Here is a 21,007-nt window from a genome sequence, read left to right as displayed (position 1 = left end):
GTTAACATACTTATGTTGCCATCTCTTTTTTATGGAAATTTTTGTCTTAGTCATGTAAGAGTGACCTGTGTTGATTGGAAGTAAAGCTGGAATTTCATTGAGGGTGAAGAATTTGGACACTGTGCATTAAAACTTTAGTTATGATATGTACTTTTGTGATTACAAAATAGTTTTGACTTAGAATTGTTTCTAAGACTTACTAGGAAATAGTGAGAGTCTTACTAGATTGGATTAGCATTTTTCCCGAAGACTTTGCTGTTTAATGGATTTTGGTGTCACTGTTGTAAAACTAGTTACTGTTGTGCAGTTAGAGATATGTTGAAAAATAATTGATCTTCCTTCCTTCCTCCCTCCCTCCCTCCCTCCCTCTCTTTCTCCTTCCCTCCCTCCGTCTCTTCCTTCCTTCCTTTGATAGGGTCTAACTGTGTGTAGTCTTGGCTAGCCTGGAATGCCTGTGTGGACCAGGATAGCCTCCAACTCACTGAAAACTGCCTGTCTTGGCACCATAAGGCTGCTCCATCATGTTTAGTGAACTTGGTTTTTCGTTCTGTTGGGTCACTTTCCATTAAATCTTTTAAGAGATTTAAGATGTAGAAGTCAGGCAGAAAAAAAAAAGAAGGAAATCATCAAATGGTTTGATTACATGTACTCTTAAACTGTTTTTTCTCCTGTAGTGCTAGGGTTAGACCCCAGTGCATTGTTGTGTCTGGCAATCGCCTTATTTCAGAGCTACATCCTAAGCCTTGTAAAGTACTTTTAAGTATATAAAATATGGAGTCTTCATATTTACTAAGATATATGGCGTATCAAATCCTTTTACTTGTGCCATAATTTTTTATTTTTTGAAGTCCTGATATAAAATGTGAAACAATTAGATTTGTTAGTATTTTTAATGTCTCTTTCTTTTCTGTTTATTAAAAATTTCCCCAGTGAATCTGGAGCTTCTGGAAAACAAAGTGGCAATGTCTCTTTGGATGTTTTACCAGTTAAAGGCCCTCAAGGGCCTCCTTTTCTCTCACAAATTGCCCACCCCGCTCAGGGCACACCACCCTCTGAAGAAAGGTGGGCTGTCCATCCGGAACACTTGATTCTGGTAGCTTCTTCTTCTTGTGAGTACTTGGGTAAGAACTTTTCAGAAGTCCATTTAGGAGTCAAGGTTTGCTTCCCTGTATCCGCAGCTCCCACCTGGAGACCTGACAGTTAGTCAGTACTCCACCTAAGGAGTTCTGCCTGCTGCTTATTGACCTAACACTGATTGATAACTCTGGGTTCAGGGCAGGAGCAAATGCTACATACGTGTTTCCCAAAGTGATGTCAGGTGGGAGCATCCTAAGGGTATAGTCTCTCTAGCCTGGTTCAGTGTAGCCAGTGTCTTTGTAGTTTCAGGAGTTATCAATAAGACCTACTTTAACACAGACTTCAGATTCCTATAGTTGAACTCTTGAAAAGGAAAATAAGCTATTACTACACAGGTGCATTTACTCAGGATTCGGGATTACTAACATTTTTTTTTCACTATGGCTAAATGAAATTAACATTATTTATCTGGTACAATAGGTGACATGGCAAAAACTACAGACTTCAGATTCCTATAGTTGAACTCTTGAAAAGGAAAATAAGCTATTACTACACAGGTGCATTTACTCAGGATTCGGGATTACTAACATTTTTTTTTCACTATGGCTAAATGAAATTAACATTATTTATCTGGTACAATAGGTGACATGGCAAAAACTGGACGTTTCCAGATTATAAATAACACCGTTAGGCTACTGAAATTTGAGCTATACTGGCCAGCACATTGCTTGACAGTCACACCACAACATGGATTTATCACACCAGAGTAAGTATGTCTTTTGTTTTTTTCAGTGTTATTTAGATGCCATCATGGAGGCTTTTTCTTTTCTTTTCAAGAGAGGGTTTCTCTGTGTGGCCCTGGGTGTCTTGGAACTTGCACTATAGACCAGATTGGCCTCGAACTCACAGGGATCCATCTCTGCCTCCTGAGTTTTGAGATTAAAGACATGTGCCACCATGCTTGGCTTTTTTGAGGCTGGCCTTTTAAAACAATGTACTCATTATTCATAATGGATATAGAACACTTTTATACATGTATAAATATTTTACACGTACTTTGGTCATATTTCCCTTCTGTTCCCACTTCCACTAATTCCTTTCCTCATCTCAACTGAAGGACCAAGTTATCTCATACACGTTGTTCAGGGTTCAGTTGTAGAGCTCTTGCCTAGCATGTGTAAGGCTCTGGTTTCTGCTCCCTGAACTGCAGAAATAAGCAAATAAAATTACTCAGTAGAAGTTTGCCCTTTGCTAATAAAGTACCCATCTTATTTTGTGACATAGCCTAGCTGTTTTGCTTTCTGTCTCTTTGGATTGAAATGTGCATTGTTTTTTGTTTGTTTATTTATTTTTTGTGTTTTTCTTCTGAAGACTAGATTATAATTTTCTAAATAAAATGTCCTGAGAGGGAGTCTTCTGGGATCAGCTATTTCTACATAGGCACTGTCAGCACATAGACAGTTTACCATTGTTGGGTATTGAGGCCAGATGAGCCATGTGAAGAAGTTAGGGCAAGAGCTAACCACAGTCAGTTTTTTCCAGCCACAGGAAATGATTGGTTATTGGCAGAACAGTATTTGTAACTTGTCATTACTACTATAAAAGTGAAGAATAGTCTCAGTGTTCATTATTATTATTATTATTTTAGGAGTAAAATACAAATTCTTGTGAGTCCCAATTCTTCCCTGTCCACAAGACAATCAATGCTCCCATGGACTGGCTTGATCTATATACACTGTGATAACGGACAGAAGGTACGTCTGAATTGTTTTTCTGGGCAGCATTCTTTTTATTTTCACAGTTTAACAGTCCTTATGAACTTTTACATTTCAGAAGTCAGATGAAACCCACTAAGTATACTTCTCAGAGCACCTAGTACAGAATTTTGCCTTTAGTAATCTGAACAGTTTTACTGGGAGACTGGGCATGGAAAATGAGGACCTAGAAACTATTAATAATTATTTGCTTTAAAATCAAAAAGGAAGGAAAGAACAATGCTGGGGACATGGCACCATAGTTAAAGCACTTGCCTTCCGAGTGTCAATGCCTAGGTTTAAAGCCCCAGAACCTGTGTAAAGACAGACAGAAGCATACATCTAGTGTTCCTGTCTCGAGATGCGAGGCAGAGACAGGAGAATCCCTGAGAACTCACTGGCCTATTAGCCAGGATATGTAGTGACCTACAAGAGGCCTTTCTTAAACAAGGTAGACGATGAGTACCAACACCCAAGGTTGTCCTGTGACCTCCACACGCATGTGCACTCATACATACCCAAGCACATAAATACAAAGATAGAAGGAAGGGGGCGGAGAGGAAAGGCAAATGCTGAGAGAAGAGATAGAACCAAAGGATTGCTTCAAGTTTCAAATAAACTTTAGTTTCTAAATTCATTAGTGTTTCATTTGTTTGGAACCTCTTTATCATAATTTAAAAACCAGAATGTGCCTTTTAAACTGGTGGTTACTTTAGTGTCTTATTCATTTGACTTATTTCAGAAAATGGTAAAAGTTCAAATACGAGAAGATTTGAGTCAAGAACCTTTACCTCATTTGGCCTCCAGCACATTTGGAACTCTTGGCCCAGGACCTGAGCCTTCCATTAGTCATTTGACAAAACCAATAACAAAACCACCTTCCACAAAAGTTGAAATTAGAAACAAGACAGTGATTTTTCCTCCAACAGAATCTGGTAAAACTTCAGGTATTGTATCACAGAATTAGGTCGGTCCTATGCCAATGAAATTTAGTGCTTTCTTTTTCATATATCCATGCATTTGTTTTTGTCTGCTGGGTCTCAGACCACGGCATCACACGTGTTAGTGCTTTCCTGCTAAACTATATATGCTTCTAGATTCTTGTGCTGAAAGTTAATCTTGATTTATGTACAAAATTTACTCCTACTTGAGAAAATTATGGAATCATTTGCAGTCATTTCAATAATAGAATGGATTTGAAAACACAATCTTAAAATCTGAATCATGGGCTCAAATAACTGTATTCTTGGTATTTAGGTTTTATTGGATGGTTATTATTATGCTGTTACAACCAGATCTCTTACCTAGTAGTTAAAGAAGAAAGGAGATAGTTGTCTTAGGGCTTTATTGCTGTGAAGAGACACCATGACCATGGCAGCTCTTATAAAGGAAAACATTTCATTCGGGCTGACTTACAGTTCAGAGATTTAGTTCATTATCATCACGGCAAGAAGCATGGTGTCCTGCAGGCAGACATGGTGCTGGAGAGGTAGCTTAGCATTCTATATCGATACTGGCAGGCAGCAGGAAGAGAGAGTGCTCCTGTTGGGGGGGGCCTTGGGCTTCCTGAAACCTGAAAGCCCACCCTCAGTGACATACTTCCTCCAACAAGGCCATATCTTCTCCAACAATGGTTAAACTTCCCAATATTATGCCTATAGAGGTCATTTTCATTGAGTCCACCACAGTGTGGATGAGGGACCACAGCTCTGATCCTGACTGATTTTTGAGGTCCTCAGCAGGCTAGGTTCACTGCTCAATTTCCCCATGTGTTAAGGGGCTATTGTAACCATCGCCTTCTTGGGGCACACTGAAGGTAGATTCAGTCATTTGTTTGTTCAGTCATGTATATAAAGCAGTGAACCTGGTCTTTACTGTCTAGTAGGTACTCTGTAGTTAATGTCTCTTTCTCCTTCTCCTTGCTGACTTTTGCTAAATGAATATTATTATTTGGGTGTTCAAAAAGGATTTGCATCCATGTCTCACTGAAACATACTATACCTTTCATTGACTTGTTTCCTTCTTTGTGGGCCTCCTGGACCTTAACCATTTACTCCAGTAGCTCATTCTGTTCTCACTCTCATCTTAAGACCTTTCCTGTCTTTCCCCTGCTCTAGGGGTTTCAGTCTAGTCTTTCCAACCTTGTTGACATCTCCATTCCAAGGCCCACAACCTTCATGGCCTCTACTACTTGGCTCAGGACCTTCTTTTCGTAGACTCCTTGAATCCTGTGCCCCGTCTTGATAACCATAACCTCCTCCCCCTTGACTTCCTGTGCCTTCTTGTTAAGCCTTGGTCAAACCTAGCTGTTTGGCCTTTTGTGTCCCCCCACCCCAGCATCAGGTATTAATGGGCAAAACCACATGGGCTTTGCTGATTCATATCTCGTATGCCCCTTTATCATGGGTTCTCACCAGCAGCCCATGTCCCAGCTGTTCCCTGAGCTCTCTCATGTCGTAGAACTCCTGACTTTGCCTCACACTTAGAGAAGTCATCAGGCTAAATGAAATCCTTGTTTAATGTCACAAAGGAAGCTTCTGCTTAAGTCTAGTCCATCTACTCTGCTTCCTCAGGCTTCTCCCTGCCCTTGCTCGCGCCTTCCTTTTCCCCGCTTGTTCCTTCCAGCGAGCCCTCAGTGTGTGCTCCGTTCCCTCCACTCCCCTCTGTCTCTGCGATGCTGTCTTTCTCAGCACACCCTCTGGTGGAAGGCTCCCGCTTCCTGCCTTCCCTTTCTTAGTTTGGCTAGGTGGCATCACTACGGCTAGCCAGCTTGATCAGAGCTCCGAAGAGCTGTTTTGCCATATCTGTAGCCTCTTAGGTGACGCTACCCCTTCCTCCAGGGACTTCTCATACCTGGAGTGCTGGTGCTCCTGGATTTTCCTGCCTCGTTCCTTTCAGAATACCTTGAGTCTCTCTTGTATCCCAGCGTCTAAAGTTACATGCGAGCCCTGGGCCCACGTACACCCTGCTGCCCCCATGCCTTCCACCTTCTTTCTGGTCTCCCTGAGCAGTGGCTTGTAAACTGTGACTGGCTCTGCTGTTGCTCAGGTGATGTTGTTAGAGGTCTTGTGCCCAGGACAGAACCTTCGTCTCCTCTAGTCTGACCTTGTGAATCATTGACAGCTGTCTTCCCATTGTAGTGTCATCTTGTTCTCTTGTCTCAGCCCTTCAATCTTTGCATTATACCTTGAAAAAGACTCTAGAAAATTCTGTAGTTCCTACGTGACTTACAAGGTCGTGAGGTGTGTCATAGAGCTGCTTGCCACCCTCTCAGGAATAAAAGGGTGAGGATTTTATCTTTCAGAGAACTACCTGGAGCTGGAGAATTGTGGCCCCACAGATGTGAAGTGGCACCTGTCTTCTTTCGCTCCCCCATATGTCAAGGTCAGTCATCTAAACTGGTCAGGCGCGGTGGGCCGTTTCAGTCTGAATACAAGTGCAGGTCAAGATGTAGCTTGTTTGTGCCAGCAGTTTATTCACGTGTGCTTTTCTGTAGGCAGGGATGGCGTGTAGCTGTTCTTTTCACCAGATAATTCTGAGACTCAAATTAGAAAACTTTTATTTAAAAGTGCAAAACAAAAATGTTTGCTCCATTAAGTTTTCCTAGTTCCAATTTTTACCTGAATACATTAGTTTGAGAAATGTTTTATTATTGAACCCCATGCGTGCACACACTACTTCTTTCCACGCCTACTGTGCTCTGTGCTCATTCATTGCTGTTACGTCTATCCCGTTTCAGTCCATGGGAGCTGCTGCTGATGGCATGGGCAGAGCTCAGCTGGGGTCAAGCCCTTCCTTAGGAATGTACTGAGTGTTCCTGACCTATTTTGAGATGAATAATGGGATCTTTTAAATTAATTTATTAGATTATGAGATTCTTTATCATTTGAATAATAATAGCCATTTAATTATTTTAAATGATTATTTTCCAGGGAGTTGATGAAACTGGGGATGTTTTTAGAGCTACCTACACAGCATTCAGATGTTCACCCATTTCTGGAACACTGGAAGGCCATGGAATTCAAAAGGTGAGTTTTGGAAGTTTCGTGGGCACCTGGTGAGAACATGATATTATTCCACCAGGAATGAATCATGTGACCTGGTTTGCTTCAGTTTGTCTCCTTCATACCAGAGCTGGCCTTACGGTGAGCTGTCCACTGGAGAAGAGGTCTCTGTGGTACAAGCATGCTTCCATTGTGCTGTGGTAGGAAGCTACTGAGCAGCGTAGTTTGGTGGTAAGGGTTGCAGCTGCTAGTGTTCATAAAAGCAACAACAAAAAAACACCCCTCATTGATCAAGACAGTAGTTCTACCTACCAGTTGTAGCCATTGAAATCCATTGTTCTTCAGGGAAAAATTCAGCATTCATGCATGGTTATCAGTGTATTTTCATGGGAGCTTTTATTATTTTCAAAGTGTGAGCTTTAGAATTACTTCTTTTATTTTTGAGATTATAATACACCTAATTGTTTCCTCCTTCCCCTCCTCTCTCCAGAATCTCCCATTACTTCTCCTTACTGTTCAAATTTATGGCCTTTTTTTTTTTTTTTTTCATTATCTGTAAATACATAATCTTACTTAAAACCTTAGCTAGAGGTCTGGAGAGATGGCTCAGCGACTAGGAGCACTTCCTGTTCTTGCAGAGGACTCAAGTTTGTTTCCCAGCACCCCTGTCAGGTGGTTCATAACCTCCTGTGTCTCCAGCTCCAGGGGTCCTGCTGAGATGTCCCATTTGTAACTGACAACTCCCTGGATACTCATCCCCTGCATTGTAGCCATTTGTGAGTGTATGCATTAACCACCATCCACTGCCCAAAGAAACTTCTCTGGTGAGGTCTCAGAGCTACACTCACTGTGGGTAGAGAGCCAAGACTTCTCTTATTTATACTTAATTAGGCATGTAAGCTCTGTGGTGTTTTTTTTTTTTTATTTTAGTTTTTTATTGTTGTGTGACTTCTAGGAAAATGTGAACAAATATACTTTCAGTCAGTCAGGATAAGACACTGACAATAAACCAGAGAAATAATTGCACCTAAGTCTAGCCTAAATAGGTTTAGGGTGCCTCTTGGGCAGCTTCATCATTGAAAAATAGCAGTCATGTGCAGTAAACCTTTAAGTATTGATCAGTTGTATATAAAAAGTGAATGAGGTAATAAACATGGAAATTTCCAGGGGGTATTGAGTGTGTGCTGTACAATAATGCAAGTTGTTTTTTCCTCTTTGTTTTGCCCTGAGTTTAATTTTTAAAGAGGCATGACTGTCCATGTTCCAGACAAATTGCCTATTTTGTACCTGTATAGGATGTTACTGTTTTCATGCTTGCCCCCTTCTCTTCATTGTGTGTTCAATTCGCTGGGCAGAGTGCCCTCGCCTGGGTCTGTTTTACCTTTCCCTCTAAACTCTCAGAATTTGGCTTATTGTCCTTTTGCTATCTATGCAAAGCTGGAATGAGTTTACTTATGTGTTTTGATGTTCCAGTTCAGACTCATTGGTGATCACTGTTCTTTGTAAAGCCAAGGCTTCTAACACTGACTTTATACAGCACTACTCTAAAATATTATCCCATTGTTACAGTGAGACAGTAAGTTCTATTGTCCCAAGGTATCCAAGAGTGAAGGGAGCAGACGGAGCTTTATTTGCCACAGGGGAGCAACAGCTTAAGTGGGAATGTGGGATACAGCGCTGTGCCTACTCAAGGTGTCAGCTCAGAGACGGTCAGCAAGGGTTACAGGCGAAGCCTTCAGAGGGTCTCCGGATGCAAACCAACAGTAGCTCCATGCAGAGCAAGTCTGCAGAGAGCAGGTCACAGCAAGCCCCTTGTCTCTGGCATGTCTTGAAGGCGATAGAAAGCCACAGAAATGGATTTCTGTTTGAATCTTGGGAGCTGGGGCGAGGACAAGTCCCCCTACCTGCAGCAGTAGGTTGAATCCTGGAGTGGGGCAGAGCATTAGGAGTGTCAGTGAGTTCCTTATTTGAAGCAGGAGCTGCCATTGCAGCAAGCCACATATGGGTCTGTCATGACTCAAGTCTTCTTTCCTCGATACAGAGCAGGCTGAGTGGATTCTGGCTGGGAGGCAGGCAGGCTCTCAAGTCTTCCTCCTCCTCCTCAGACAATCTGACCCATATATCTGACTCTCTTGAGCTCTCCCTCCCATCAAACCCAGGAGGGTAAAGAAAATGCTCAGTTAGGTCAGTAGGCTCTAGTCCCTGTCACTAGGGTGACAGGGCAGCACATACTTAGCTGTCAAAGGGGGCACCCTCCCCCAGGTTTCGTCTGCTGTTGGTGACTAATAATCTTTTCAGAGAGAGGGGCAGCTCCTGCCTTCTCTACCAGGAACCATTTTGTTGCTGTTGCAGTGGTCGTCCTCAGCCAGCAGGGCTCTTGGGCCCTGGATACTGCTACAGGGCTCAGATCACTGTTGGAAGCCTTCCTCTTGCTGTCACAAGCCAGACTTGCCTTTGGGGCCCCTTTAGCCCCATCAGTTGAACATTCATAGTTTGTTCATGTTCAGGTTGTATGTATTCCTAAGCTGTGTAAGAAAGTAGGACTGCTAGCTCTGACTAGCATTCTGAATTAATTACTGTGTGAGTTACTATAATCTAGCACCATTCGCTTTATTGTCCTGATTACCCTAGCCTTCCACCATCCTCATGTCTGCACTGAGAAGACCTCAGTGATGAGGTTGAAAGTAGATTGTTTCCGTGGTGGGATTCTCCTCCAAAAAAGCCTACACATTTGAGGGAAATTTTATGTATAGCTTTAAAAGAAATATCTTTTGGATATGTTATAGTAGTGATAAAGTTGTTCATATCTTTCTTTTAAAAGTATTTTATTAGTTTATGTATATGAGTGTTTTTTGTTTATATCTGTGCCATGTGCATACAGTGCCTGAATGGGCACCAGATCCCCTAGAACAAGAGTTATGGATGGTTGTGAGCCATCATGTGGGTACTGAGTGTTGAACCTGGGTTCTCAGTCATTTTTCTAGCCCTCAAATCCATTTTTTATCAAAGGGAAAACTAGCCAATGTAAATGTGTTTGCTATTGTACTTGGTTTACACTAAACTTTGGATTCCTAATCTGCATTTAAAGTTGGGTCTGTGTGTCTCATCTCGTGTGTTTTGTAGGTCTCCATCCTGTTTCTGCCCAGAGATAGAGGGGATTACGCCCAGTTTTGGGATGTTGAGTGCCACCCTGCTAAAGAGCCTCACATGAAACACACGCTGAGATTCCAGCTCTCCGGACAGGTTAGCGTCGTCTTAGATACCATGAGCAAGTGATTGCCTATATTAAAACCCTAAGTGGGAAAATATCTGAAAATGCATAATAATTTCCTGACTTGGTTTCATTTTTCAGTAATTTGTTGTAGCCTCATATCTTAAGATTCCTGCCACTCTTTATTAACTGACACCTTTGAGGTCTGCTTTTTTGTCTATAGTCCTCAAGAACTCATGTTTGAAAGTTGCTATCTGTATGTATGTACGTGTATGGGCATTTGCATGGGGCAACAGAACTAGACTGAACAGAGTTTGCAGTTATAAGGGATTTAACAATAATCCTGTCTCTACAGTGTTTTAAAGAGAATAATGGAATTCCCATAAGGAAATGTCCTTGTGTTTTCTGGAGTAGTCACTGTTTCTCCTCCCACTTTGTGATTCTTTTCTATACAGAGCATCAGAGCAGAAAATGACCCTGAAGACTCGTGCTCCTCCAGAGAAAGCCTCATTAAAGTAGATCCTGCAGGCGTGTCTCGGAGGCGTGCTGTGCTGGACACCTCCGTTCACATACCTGGGTGTGTATGCTGTGTCCATGTCAGTGAGATAGTGTAGCATTGACACACCTTTCTGCTTTCAAGAGTCACTTCCACACTCCTGGGTTTCTCTGTATAGCCCTGTCTGTCCTGTAACTCAGAGAGATCCACCTGCCTGCAGGTGCTGGGATTAAAGGTGTGCATCATTGAGCCTCTGTTTTGCATACATTTCTGAGGATAAATGTTTCTATTCATTTTGGATAAAAAAAAAATTATTGTTATCCCAAATTGCTGGATCTTTAACTTTAAACACAAGTTGGCAAATAGTTTCCCCCAAAGTGTTTGTGCTGTTTTGTATTTCCACAATAAAAGTATGAAAATAGATTCCGTGGCTAGAGAGATAGCTCAGCAGTCCAGAGCACTTGCCATTCTTACAGAGGACTGGGTTATAGTTCCCAGCTCCCTGCCAGGCAGCTACAACAGCCTGTAACTCCAACTCCAAGGGATCCAGTGCCCTCCTCTGGCCTCCATGGGTACTGCACAAAGGCACACAAATACAAACAAACTCTTAAAGTAGGATTCTTGTTTGTTTTGGTCAGGCTAGCCTACATTTGTTGTGTAGCTGAGGATGATGTTAAACTTTTTGTCTCTTACCTCTGCCTCCCAAGAAGTAGGGTTACAGGCCATCATGTCCATAGTGAAAGTTTATCATTATTTTTTTAAGCTTTATGTTATTTTTATTTGACTAGCATGTGTATGTGTGTGAGTGTTTGTCACTTAAGTGCAGGTGTTCTTGGAATCCAGAATAAGGCATCAGATCCCTTAAGACTAAGTTAACAGGCATCTGTGAACCACCATGTAGGTGCTGAGAGGTCAGAGCAGGAAGTGCTCTCAACTACTAAGCCATCTCTCCAGCCCTGAAAGTGCACCCTCTTTTCTGCCATCCACTTAACCTGTTCGTCTCATATTCCTTGAAGTCTGATGATGCTAAAAAAATGTTAAAGATGAGGGTAGGGGTGGTGGTGGGTCGTCTAGGTCTTGCCTCCACAGTTTTCAAATGGAGGGGCCGTGACAGTCCTGTCCTCATACTGCTAAGTTGGGTGATAGCCCTGAAAAATACTGGGAAGTAAACAGGAAAGGTGACAGACAACTGCCTGGGGAAGAGCGTCATGCTAGCAGTTTAAAGCTCAGAGAGGTTAGCAAAGAGTGGCAGAAAGTCAATGTATGGAATCAGGACTGAAACAGATACAGTGTGCCCATTTCCATGGGAAAGGTCAAGGGTATCAGAGAGGCCATTGTCTTTGGACAATTCAGAATAGCCAGCCCATGGAAGTATGAGTGGTCCAGGTGACAAGAACAGAAGCAGAAATGGGAAGACGGTACCTTCACAATGCCCCTAACCCAGCGTTCCTGGAAGAGCCTCCCTGTGGCATCATTCCCATAGACTAGATAAGCTCCAGTACAAGTCTTGAGTTGCAGATGAAGCACAAAACTGCACTTCATACCATAGTACATGGAAACATTGTTACACACTGAGTAATTACCTTTCTTTGTAAACCTGTTTCCTAAGCAGGCAGCTTGACTTGAGTCACCGCGGAGTGTATGCCCCAAAGGATGTCTACATGTTCCTGCCAACCAAACTTGGGGAATCCAGGACACTGAAAGTCAATTTGCGAAATAATTCTTTTTTCACTCATGCAGTAAGTTAAAAATGTTACTGTGGACTTTCAAAAGGTCATTTCTTAATGATTAGAAACATATTCTATAATATTTTAGTTGTAACGCATTAATTTTTAAAAATGCTTTACTGTATTTGAAAAGAAATTCATTTGTAGTTCATAATCTTTTATTTGAAAATCAAAAAAATTTAATCTTTTGTTTTTCTTCTGTGTCCTCTGCCATGCAGTATATTTCTAGATAATATTTATATTAGTCAAAACTCTTTAAATGTGTTTCTGTTCATGCAACTCTCGTTGTCCTGCCCAATTTTTGGCTGAACCTACATTTATGCAGTGTATGTTTAAAGCAAAGCCAAGTTTTATGTCTGACAAATACCAAATTTACCTACTGTCACAAAATGTTTCCTGTTCATTTCCAGCTGAAGTTTCTGAGCCCCAGAGCACCTTTCTACATCAAACATTCCAAGTACTCTTTGAGGTGAGTTTATCAAAAATCATCGTGCTCTTCTGAGGGTACAGGGCTTGCTCTGGGGATTGAGGGCAGGAGGGGGTCTCCTCTTTGCAGCTTCTCTTCTTCAGCCCTGGAAGCGAGGAGCTTTTGACTCACTCTTTGCAAGTAGCCAAGGAAGGGAAGAGTCCTGCCTAGGGTGTCGCTAGTCCCTAGGGGTCACTTGACATTGTGGTAGCCCTGCAGGCTCTGAACCAGTGCTTGATAACCGCATGGCTAACTTGTAGAATAGTTAGTTCATGCTTCAGATGCTGTTTTCACTGCTCAATACTGGGGTCAGGAGTTTAAGTTTTCACTGTTTGAAACAAAAACTCTGTGAATTGGGGAACCATTTATTTCCCAGCTGTCCTCCTTCAGGAGCACTGGGTTAGTCTTAATTCTGGACCTTGTGTTCTTCTTTTTATCCAGAAGCTAGTGCTGTTTTGTTTTGGGTTTTTGTTTGTTTTTGAGCCATTGCAGGTGTTAGCTAGAAAATAACCAGATGCAAGACAAGTTTTGGGGCAGGGCCACAAGCATTCAGTCTGTTGCTGGTAACAGAATTAGTTATCTTTGAGTACTACACATTTATTAAGTACTGACATCACCTAAACTCAAATGTAATTTTGACAATTGAAATACCAGATTATTTCATATGTTTTTCTTAGTCTCAATTTTTAACAAGGTGTAGTTTATCTTTGTGAAGTTGCCTAGATTTAGTCATTTTGCTGCTGCTTATAGATTCTTATGGATTGCACTATAACAGCCACAGTAAGAAATAATGAGAAATACATATGTTCATATGAGATAACATTTTACTCAGCTTCCAAAAACCAGTTTTAAAAACAGTCATAGTGGCATACACTGTCATTTCTTGTGCCTTAAAAGCTGTAGCAGTTGGAATCTTGTTCTCTCCTACTTTCTAAAAAGATTTGTTTATATTTTCTGTAAATGAATCCTTGCCTGCAACTGTGTGTGTGTGTGTGTGTGTGTGTGTGTGTGTGTGTGTGTGTGTGTGTGTAAAACCAGTGTGCGTGCTAGTACCAGCTAATCTAGAGGAGGGCATTAGATCTCTTGGAATTGGTATGAGATGTTGTGAGCTACCATGTGGGTGCTGGGCATTGAAATTGGGTCCAGTGCAGTGCTCTTAACCACTGAGCCATATCTCCAACCCAGCATGCTCTTCTGCATCCAAAAGCCAGTACTGGGTTTCTTATGAAGACATTGTTAGTGAGAGTCTATGCTGCTTCTGATCACCAAACTTCAAAGCTTGCCATTCTGGGAAGCCATTAGGATGAAGGGCCTTGCTGGGAGGGAAAGTCTGAAAAACTCCCATCTTTGACTTAGAGTGATTAAATCAAAAGCTGATGGCTACACATGGGCAGGCTGTGCAATAAAGAATAGAAAGAGCATTCACCACAGCCCGAAAGTGTGTCTGCGGATACAGTTTTATGGACAAGAACAAACCTTCATTAGCATTGCTCTTATTAATTAATTAATTAATTATACAGTATTCTGACTGTATGTATGCCTACAGGCCAGAAGAGGGTACCAGATGGTACCATGTGGTTGCTGGGTTGCTGGGACTCAAACTCAGATCATCTGAGAGAGCAGTCAGTGCTCTTAACCTCTGAGAGCCATCTCTCTAGCCCCCAAATAGGCACTCTTTGCCAGTCTATGTAATCTGAAAATAAAGCTTCTCTTTAAGAATAATTTTTTATAAAAGTACCAGGTTTTAGAGCATTGAATTGCACAGTAGTGTTGGTAAGAATGGGGCAGGTTTTTAAATTCTTTACAGTACAATATTGCTGCCTGAATTAAGCAAAGCCAGGATTTTTAGGTTTTTTTCTTATTTGTAGGTAGATAGCGACCTGTGTTTGTATATGGGGTACAAAGAAGCAATGTACATTCTCTGTTTCCTGTTGTGTTTTAGTTTTTTCAAGACAAGGTTTCTTTGTGTAACAGCTCTGGCTGTCCTGGAACTCACTCTATAGACCAGGCTGTCCTCAAACTCAAAGAGATCTGCCGCCTCTCCCTCCCTAGTTCTGGGATTAAAGGTGTATACCATCACTGCCTGGCTCCTTTTTCCTGTTTTAATTGGCTACCCATAGATAGAATTCCATACTTTTAGTCTAATTGGAGTGGTTTGTTTTGTTTGACGTTCATTTTGTTTGTTTTGGAGCTTGGGTGTAGCTCAGCTGGGAAGAGTGCTTCCCTTTGTGGTGCATGAAACCCTGGGTTCATCACAGAATTCTAGTTTGGAAGATTAAATAAGGGAATTTAAAGTTCAAGGTCATTCTTGGCTATGCAACAAGTTTGAGAGCAGTTTGAGCTGCATGAGAACCCTACTTAAGGCAACAAAAACCGTGCTTGGGATTAAACCACAGGCCTCAGGCATGCTGGGCAGACATTCTTCAGTTGTACTATCTCCATTTTAGATTTCCCTTTCCTTTCTTTCAGCATCTTGTTAAATATTAGCATTTAAAAAAATTTAGAAATAGGCCTGGCAGTGGTGGCACATGCCTTTTATCCCAGCACTCTGGAGGCAGAGGCAGAGGCAGGTGGATCTCTGAGTTTGAGGCCAGCCTGGTTTACAGAGGGAGTTCTAGGATAGCCAAGGCTACACAGAGAAACCCTATCTGTAAAAACCAAAAAAGAAAAAAAATATATGAGTAGGATTTTGTGTGTCTCATCCTTCCATCATGCTTGTGCTGTGGCAGGTCACTGCAGATTGCTGTCACTTCCCTTCCTCCCATTTCCTTGTCTCCACAGAGCCCGACACTATATCCACATCCCGGTGCACTTCCGACCAGAGGCAGTGGGCAGATTCGAAGCTTTGCTTGTGATCCAGACAGATGAAGGCAAGAGCATTGCTGTTCGGCTAATTGGTGAAGCCCTTGGAAAAAGCTAGCCAGAATACATTTTGTGTAAATGACCTGTTATATTTTGGCAATCTTATTTTTCTACACCAAAGTTATGTTGTTGTATATATTTTGTATGATAAATTCAATGTGTATAAAGTATAGATTTGTTTTTAGAGAATTCAGTCCAGAAGCCCTGACTAAATATCATGTACCTAGCTCACAGTGTTAACATGTACAGAGGAGAAGTTCTATTTTGAATTGATTATGACATTCTGAATAAATACAGCATATGTTTTAATGTGGTGTATTCAGAAATAAAGTTGAGTTTTTCAATGAACTTGTCTTTGTATATGATGCCACATTATAAAAATTAGAATATGGCTTTATCCTTCTAATTGTTCTCAAGCTTCAGAGTGTGTTCCGATTTCCTCTCCTTTATTACACAGTTTCCTTTCCCCTAGGAAATTCTTGTATCTGCTAGCTGGTTGCTGAGATAGTCTTCGTATTCTGTGTAACGACAGTGCTCGGGAGGCTCGTTTGTTTCCTAGTGTTGCTTACTGTACTTAGTGCTGGATGAGACGGCTGCTCCTGGGTGCAGTTTGGACATGACTTTGCAGGTGTGTACTGCCTGACAGGATATGGGGATGGGAAGGACATCCTACAGGGAGGGGTTAAAGGGCAGTGCATGTGAGGTCAGGAAGGCAGCACGCCACCCAGAAGGTGAAGGTGAGTGACTGCTTTCCGGCTAGTCACCGGTGCATCTCCTGAGCATGCTCACAGCCCAGCCAGCAGCCTTCTGAGAAGCATAGGTGTTGGTGCTGTGTGGACCTGGGATTTCGTCTGGGTAGCATTTTAAGCTTAGATAACTTATACCCAGCTGCAGTTAAAAGGAATGGTTGTGAGTCTGAAAGGAAAGTGAGTTTCTGCATCTCAATTTTCTCCTGCCTAGAGATGAGACTTGCAAACCCAGATGCCATAACTCATACAACTCTTGCCTGAAGCAAGAGGATTGGCATGGGAAGCCAACCTGGGATCGAGTGAGAACCAGTATTTAAGAAGAAAAAGAAGGGAGGAATTGGTAAAACTTGTTTCTTTGTTTTATTTTGCTTTTGGAGACTAGGTCTCTATGTCACCTTGACTGTTCTAGAACTCACTGTGTAGACCAGGCTGATCTTGAACTCATGGAAATCAATCTGCCTCTGCTTCCCAAGTGCTGGGATTAAAGGTATGTGCCACCACCATTCTTGGCTTTCTGCAAAAGTTTTCAACAAGCAAGTAGTGCTTTTCCCGATCCAGCTTATTATAGGTTTTGTAAGTCACATGTGATGTCACTTCATCTGCATGGGCATTTGACCATATTCAGCTTTAGGAGTTTTAAGAGTAGTGCATGTTGTGTAAAGTTCTTTCTGGTCCTTCATTTCCTAAGGTTGTGTTGTTTGTTTCTGGGAAACTGCTGCTTTACCGTTGTTACACTCAGGAGAAGAAGAATCAAAACACATGGAACACTTTAAAGATGACTCTACCTCGGGCCATGTACGTGTGGACCTTCAGCCCCATTGTCTTGGAACATGACATTTGGAGTCTTGAGAGCAGCTGGATTCCTTAGTTGATTCCTGAGCCTGTCATCAATGCTGAGTGATGCTCGATGTCCTTCTGTAGATAGGTTTCTCTTATTGGTTGATGAATAAAACACCGATTGGCAGAATGCTGGGGAGAGAGGCGCAGTAGAGATGCAATGTAGCCAACAAAGGATTTACAGGTCTGGGCATTCTCCAGTAAGCCAAGACCATGTACAAACACATAGATTTATAGAAATGGGTCAATAATTAAGACAGAGCTAGCCAGTAAGAAGCCCTAGCCATCAGCCGACAGTTTAATAATTGTCTGAACGAAGCCCTCTGCAGGCCACCTTTACCACGGTGACCCTGGAACCTCTTTGCACCTAAGCAGAGCTACATCTGACTAAACCCTAGCCTGTGCCTCCTGCCTATCTTTGTGCACAGTTGTTCTACAGGAACGCAGAGGCCAGGAGGCCTTCCATCCTCTGCAGGGAGAGCCCTGCCTGCTTTTCAAGGCGTCCCGAACATTCCCACTGTTGTTTTGCTGCAGCTGCAGGTGATGAAACACCAATCACAAAGCAAGAACACCCACATGGAGTTTATTAGGGAAAGGGAGTAAAGGAAGGGGTAGGTGTTGGCCAACTGGGAACAGAGATGGAAGGGGAAGGAGAGGAGGTGGAAGGGGGAATAAGGGGTGAACAGGTGGGAGGTGCTCCCTTAAAAGGGGAAGCTTGCACATGCGTACAGAGTCCTTATGCAGCCATGTAACACATGATGTAGGCATGCAACACAGGGCCCTTTGAGCTGTCTTAAGTATCTGCCTGAATGCTGGTATGCATACCCTGCCAGTTGTTGGGGGCAGGGTCAGCATGATACCTGAATCCTCACACCCACTACATACTGATCCCCAGCTGGCCTGTCTAGGGTTCTTGTACCTGAACCATTCTCTTTCCCCATCTCAAAAGTCCTTTGGAACATTGTTGTTCTTTCCTGATTATTATCCAAGGTCAGAGGGGTCTTGTCTTCTTGATCTGTTCTCTCTGCGCAGTGTCCCTCCTCTCCTCTTCCTGCAATCTTCCTTAGGTGTTTCCTCATTAGCCTGCTCCTGCCTGGAAGATGTAGACTGGGAAGTGGAAAACCAAGACCTCCTTGCTCACCAGGCATCTCCAGCCCTTGGGCAGCACCTCTCAAGGCGTGCATATTGCCCGTCACTGGCCATCCAGCAGCACCTGCCATATCCCTGATATGCTCTTGTTCGGGGAGCTTTTCCGAGCGCCACCCTCTCGCAGGTGCCTAGATGTGCCTCCTGCTGTTTAAACTTCATCTTCTCAGGAGCCATGCATCCCCATGGCTGCCCTCCCCACTGAGGCTTCTCACTTGGCTTTCCTCTAGTCTTCCACAACATTTGCCACCAGAGCTAATTGATTATCGACAGCCAGGTACCTCTGTCATGCTTCTCAATGACTTGGTAGACACTGGGCTTTTTATGTGGGTAGGCTGAAACAGGTCCTTTCTTCCTGCTGCAGTTCCAATACTGAAGGAGCATTTTTAACAGGTGGGCTTATAGAAGCAGGTCTGGTTTAGAGTTGAAGCTTTCAAAGACAAATTCAGAGAGGTTAATTGGCCAAGTCACATAGCTATAGGGTGTGGGCTGGGACTCAAACCTTCATTTTTCTAACTGGAGCATCCAGTTGTAGATAATGGAGGCTATTCTTGACATAATTCATGAGAACATTGCATTTTATGATCACCTTAGAAGTTGTATTATGATTGTAAAGCAGTTGTGTGTTCTGCTGCCTTAGCTCATTGTAGAGTAAAAAGGTCATGTCAATCAGGTAAGACACTTTACAGGCAAGACCTGGAGTCCTATAGCCTTAGTTTGGTGATTAATGTGCATCATTGCTGACTTAATTAGTCCTGAACAAGGTTGGATAAGAGGACATCTGTTTTCAGTCTTCAGTTCAATTCCAGGTTAGGATGACTTTATGTGTATAATGGAAATATTTTATGAATTTTGGGAGAGAATCAAATTGGGCAGTTTCTTAGGACTCTGAAATTGTTCTATTTGCTCTTTCTTGAATGGCTTTGCTCACCAACGGGTGGTGGTGGACATCTTTAATACAGCACTCTGGAGGCAGAGGCGGGTGGATCTCTGCCGGGTCTACAGAATGCATTCCAGGACAGCCAAGACTTTTCACAGAGAAACCCTGTCTCAAGAAACACACACACACACACACACACACACACACACACACACACACACAGCTTTCCTCCTTTTTCAGTTCAGCATTTTATGAATGTTGATACTAAATGTGGGGGAGTCTTTTACTTTTACAGAGTTTTGATGACAGTCTTGCTCTGAAGCCAGAAACTTTCTTCCCAGCCTCTTCCTGAATGGAACTGTTTTCTGTGTGTCTTTTCCTCCAGTGAGAGCCGATGCATGGGTCTTCTTGAAGACTGTGAGCCCTGGTTGGGTTGGATGTATGTGTTTCTTGTTGTTTCCCAAACTAGCCACAGACAATGGTATCTGACCTTATGACCCCAAATGTTATGCAGGTTGTATTTTTTTTTAGTTTCCCAGCTGGCTTTTATTGAATTTTGAAATGCCATTTTGTAAATTTCTACCCCATGTCTGACTCCTTGCCAGTTTACCTTGGGTGGTTCATTCTGCCTTGAACACTCTGAACCTTTTGTCCCCAAACCTCCTCCTACATCTAGGAATCTCACAGAGACACTACTGTGCTTTCTAGCCACAGGCCAGTAACATGTGACATTAGTAAGCTAAACAGTTAGGGTATTAAATTTATTTTTTCTTAGATAAGAATTATCTATTTCACTTGTTTTTGTTTTGTACCATCTCCTCTATTACCTTATTATCAATAGGAGGATAAGCAGACAACTTAAAAATGTTCAGAACTGCAACATTCTAAAAACACTTTGTATTACTACCATAGAGTATGGAAGATGTACTAGACGGTTTCTTTAATGGCTTATGGTGATCCCAGCCACCCACTGTTACAGCCTTATGCAACCTCCTCCCCAGAGTTAACCAGTTTCCCTCCAGTAGATTGCACACTAGTAGTCATGTTCCCAAAAGTACTGTTACTGTGTTGCTAACAGACTCCTTGTAGGCCTTAGGGAATCAAGTTGCTATCTTGGGAGGGTTGTGGGTGGTCTGTGACCCATAGCTAACCACACACTGAAGCTCTTGGTCCAGATTCTGCTGTGTCAGCCAGTAAGTGAGCTTCCTTGGTGGGAACTCAGATGAGACTCCAGTCCCAAGCAATACCATGTTCACAGCCTTGCAGGAGAGCCCTGAGTAGCGCCCAGTCAAACTGACCAAATTCTTGTCCACAGAAATAATAAGTAGCTGTTTTAAAATGTGATATCTACAGTAATTCTCTATGCAGCAGTAGATAAGACAGTGGCTACTTATTTTAAAATAAAAACTAGTTACACTGAAGATTCAGCCAGCACAATGCCAGCCATGCCGTCAAGAATTATATGTAAAATCTAGTGGTAATTCAGCATGAGTAAAGCACCCTCGTTCGGGTTGGAACATCTGTGTGTTTAGTATGGAGAAGGTCCTGGGTTCAGGCCTCAATGCCAGAACCAGACCAAAACAAAAACTTTGAAGAACTCTTCTAGACACGCAGTCTTTTTAAAAAGATGTTTAATTAATACCTAGGTAAAAAGCTGGAACGAAGACCCCTGTGTGTTGGTATTAAATGAGCTCTGCTTTAAGGCCTGTAGGCATTCCAAGCTTACTAACTATCAAGAGCAGTCACAGTATGAGCATAAGTGCCACTCATCTGAGATAGGTGTGGGTGACCACATTCT

At 42.4% G+C, this 21,007-nt stretch overlaps 1 protein-coding gene and 1 long non-coding RNA gene across 12 annotated transcripts in view; one reads left to right on the top strand and one right to left on the bottom strand.

Annotated features, from left to right (window-relative positions):
* Cep192 (centrosomal protein 192) overlaps positions 1-15,945 on the top strand; it is a 73,072-nt gene extending 57,127 nt beyond the window's left edge. For 6 of the 10 annotated variants that reach the window (XM_040741655.1, XM_040741657.1, XM_040741662.1 and 3 more), the window contains 11 exons: positions 931-1,121; positions 1,720-1,843; positions 2,726-2,831; positions 3,574-3,778; positions 6,136-6,215; positions 6,764-6,859; positions 9,959-10,078; positions 10,502-10,623; positions 12,152-12,281; positions 12,680-12,738; positions 15,517-15,945. In XM_040741655.1, coding sequence (XP_040597589.1) covers positions 931-1,121; positions 1,720-1,843; positions 2,726-2,831; positions 3,574-3,778; positions 6,136-6,215; positions 6,764-6,859; positions 9,959-10,078; positions 10,502-10,623; positions 12,152-12,281; positions 12,680-12,738; positions 15,517-15,655 — 1,372 coding nt within the window. In that variant the 3' untranslated portion in view covers positions 15,656-15,945. The remainder of the gene's footprint in view (positions 1-930; positions 1,122-1,719; positions 1,844-2,725; positions 2,832-3,573; positions 3,779-6,135; positions 6,216-6,763; positions 6,860-9,958; positions 10,079-10,501; positions 10,624-12,151; positions 12,282-12,679; positions 12,739-15,516) is intronic. The other 4 variants (XM_040741659.1, XM_040741660.1, XM_040741658.1 and 1 more) reach the window with 3 other exon arrangements.
* The window catches only part of LOC121138825, a 36,529-nt gene that overhangs the window by 6,360 nt on the left and 9,162 nt on the right, over positions 1-21,007 (bottom strand). The window lies entirely within an intron of this gene.

This window comes from Mesocricetus auratus, unplaced genomic scaffold (genome assembly GCF_017639785.1).
Source record: "Mesocricetus auratus isolate SY011 unplaced genomic scaffold, BCM_Maur_2.0 Super-Scaffold_6730, whole genome shotgun sequence".
Lineage (NCBI taxonomy): Eukaryota > Metazoa > Chordata > Mammalia > Rodentia > Cricetidae > Mesocricetus > Mesocricetus auratus.
Note: the sequence above shows the minus strand (reverse complement) of the source record. Positions and strands in the feature narration are given on the sequence as shown.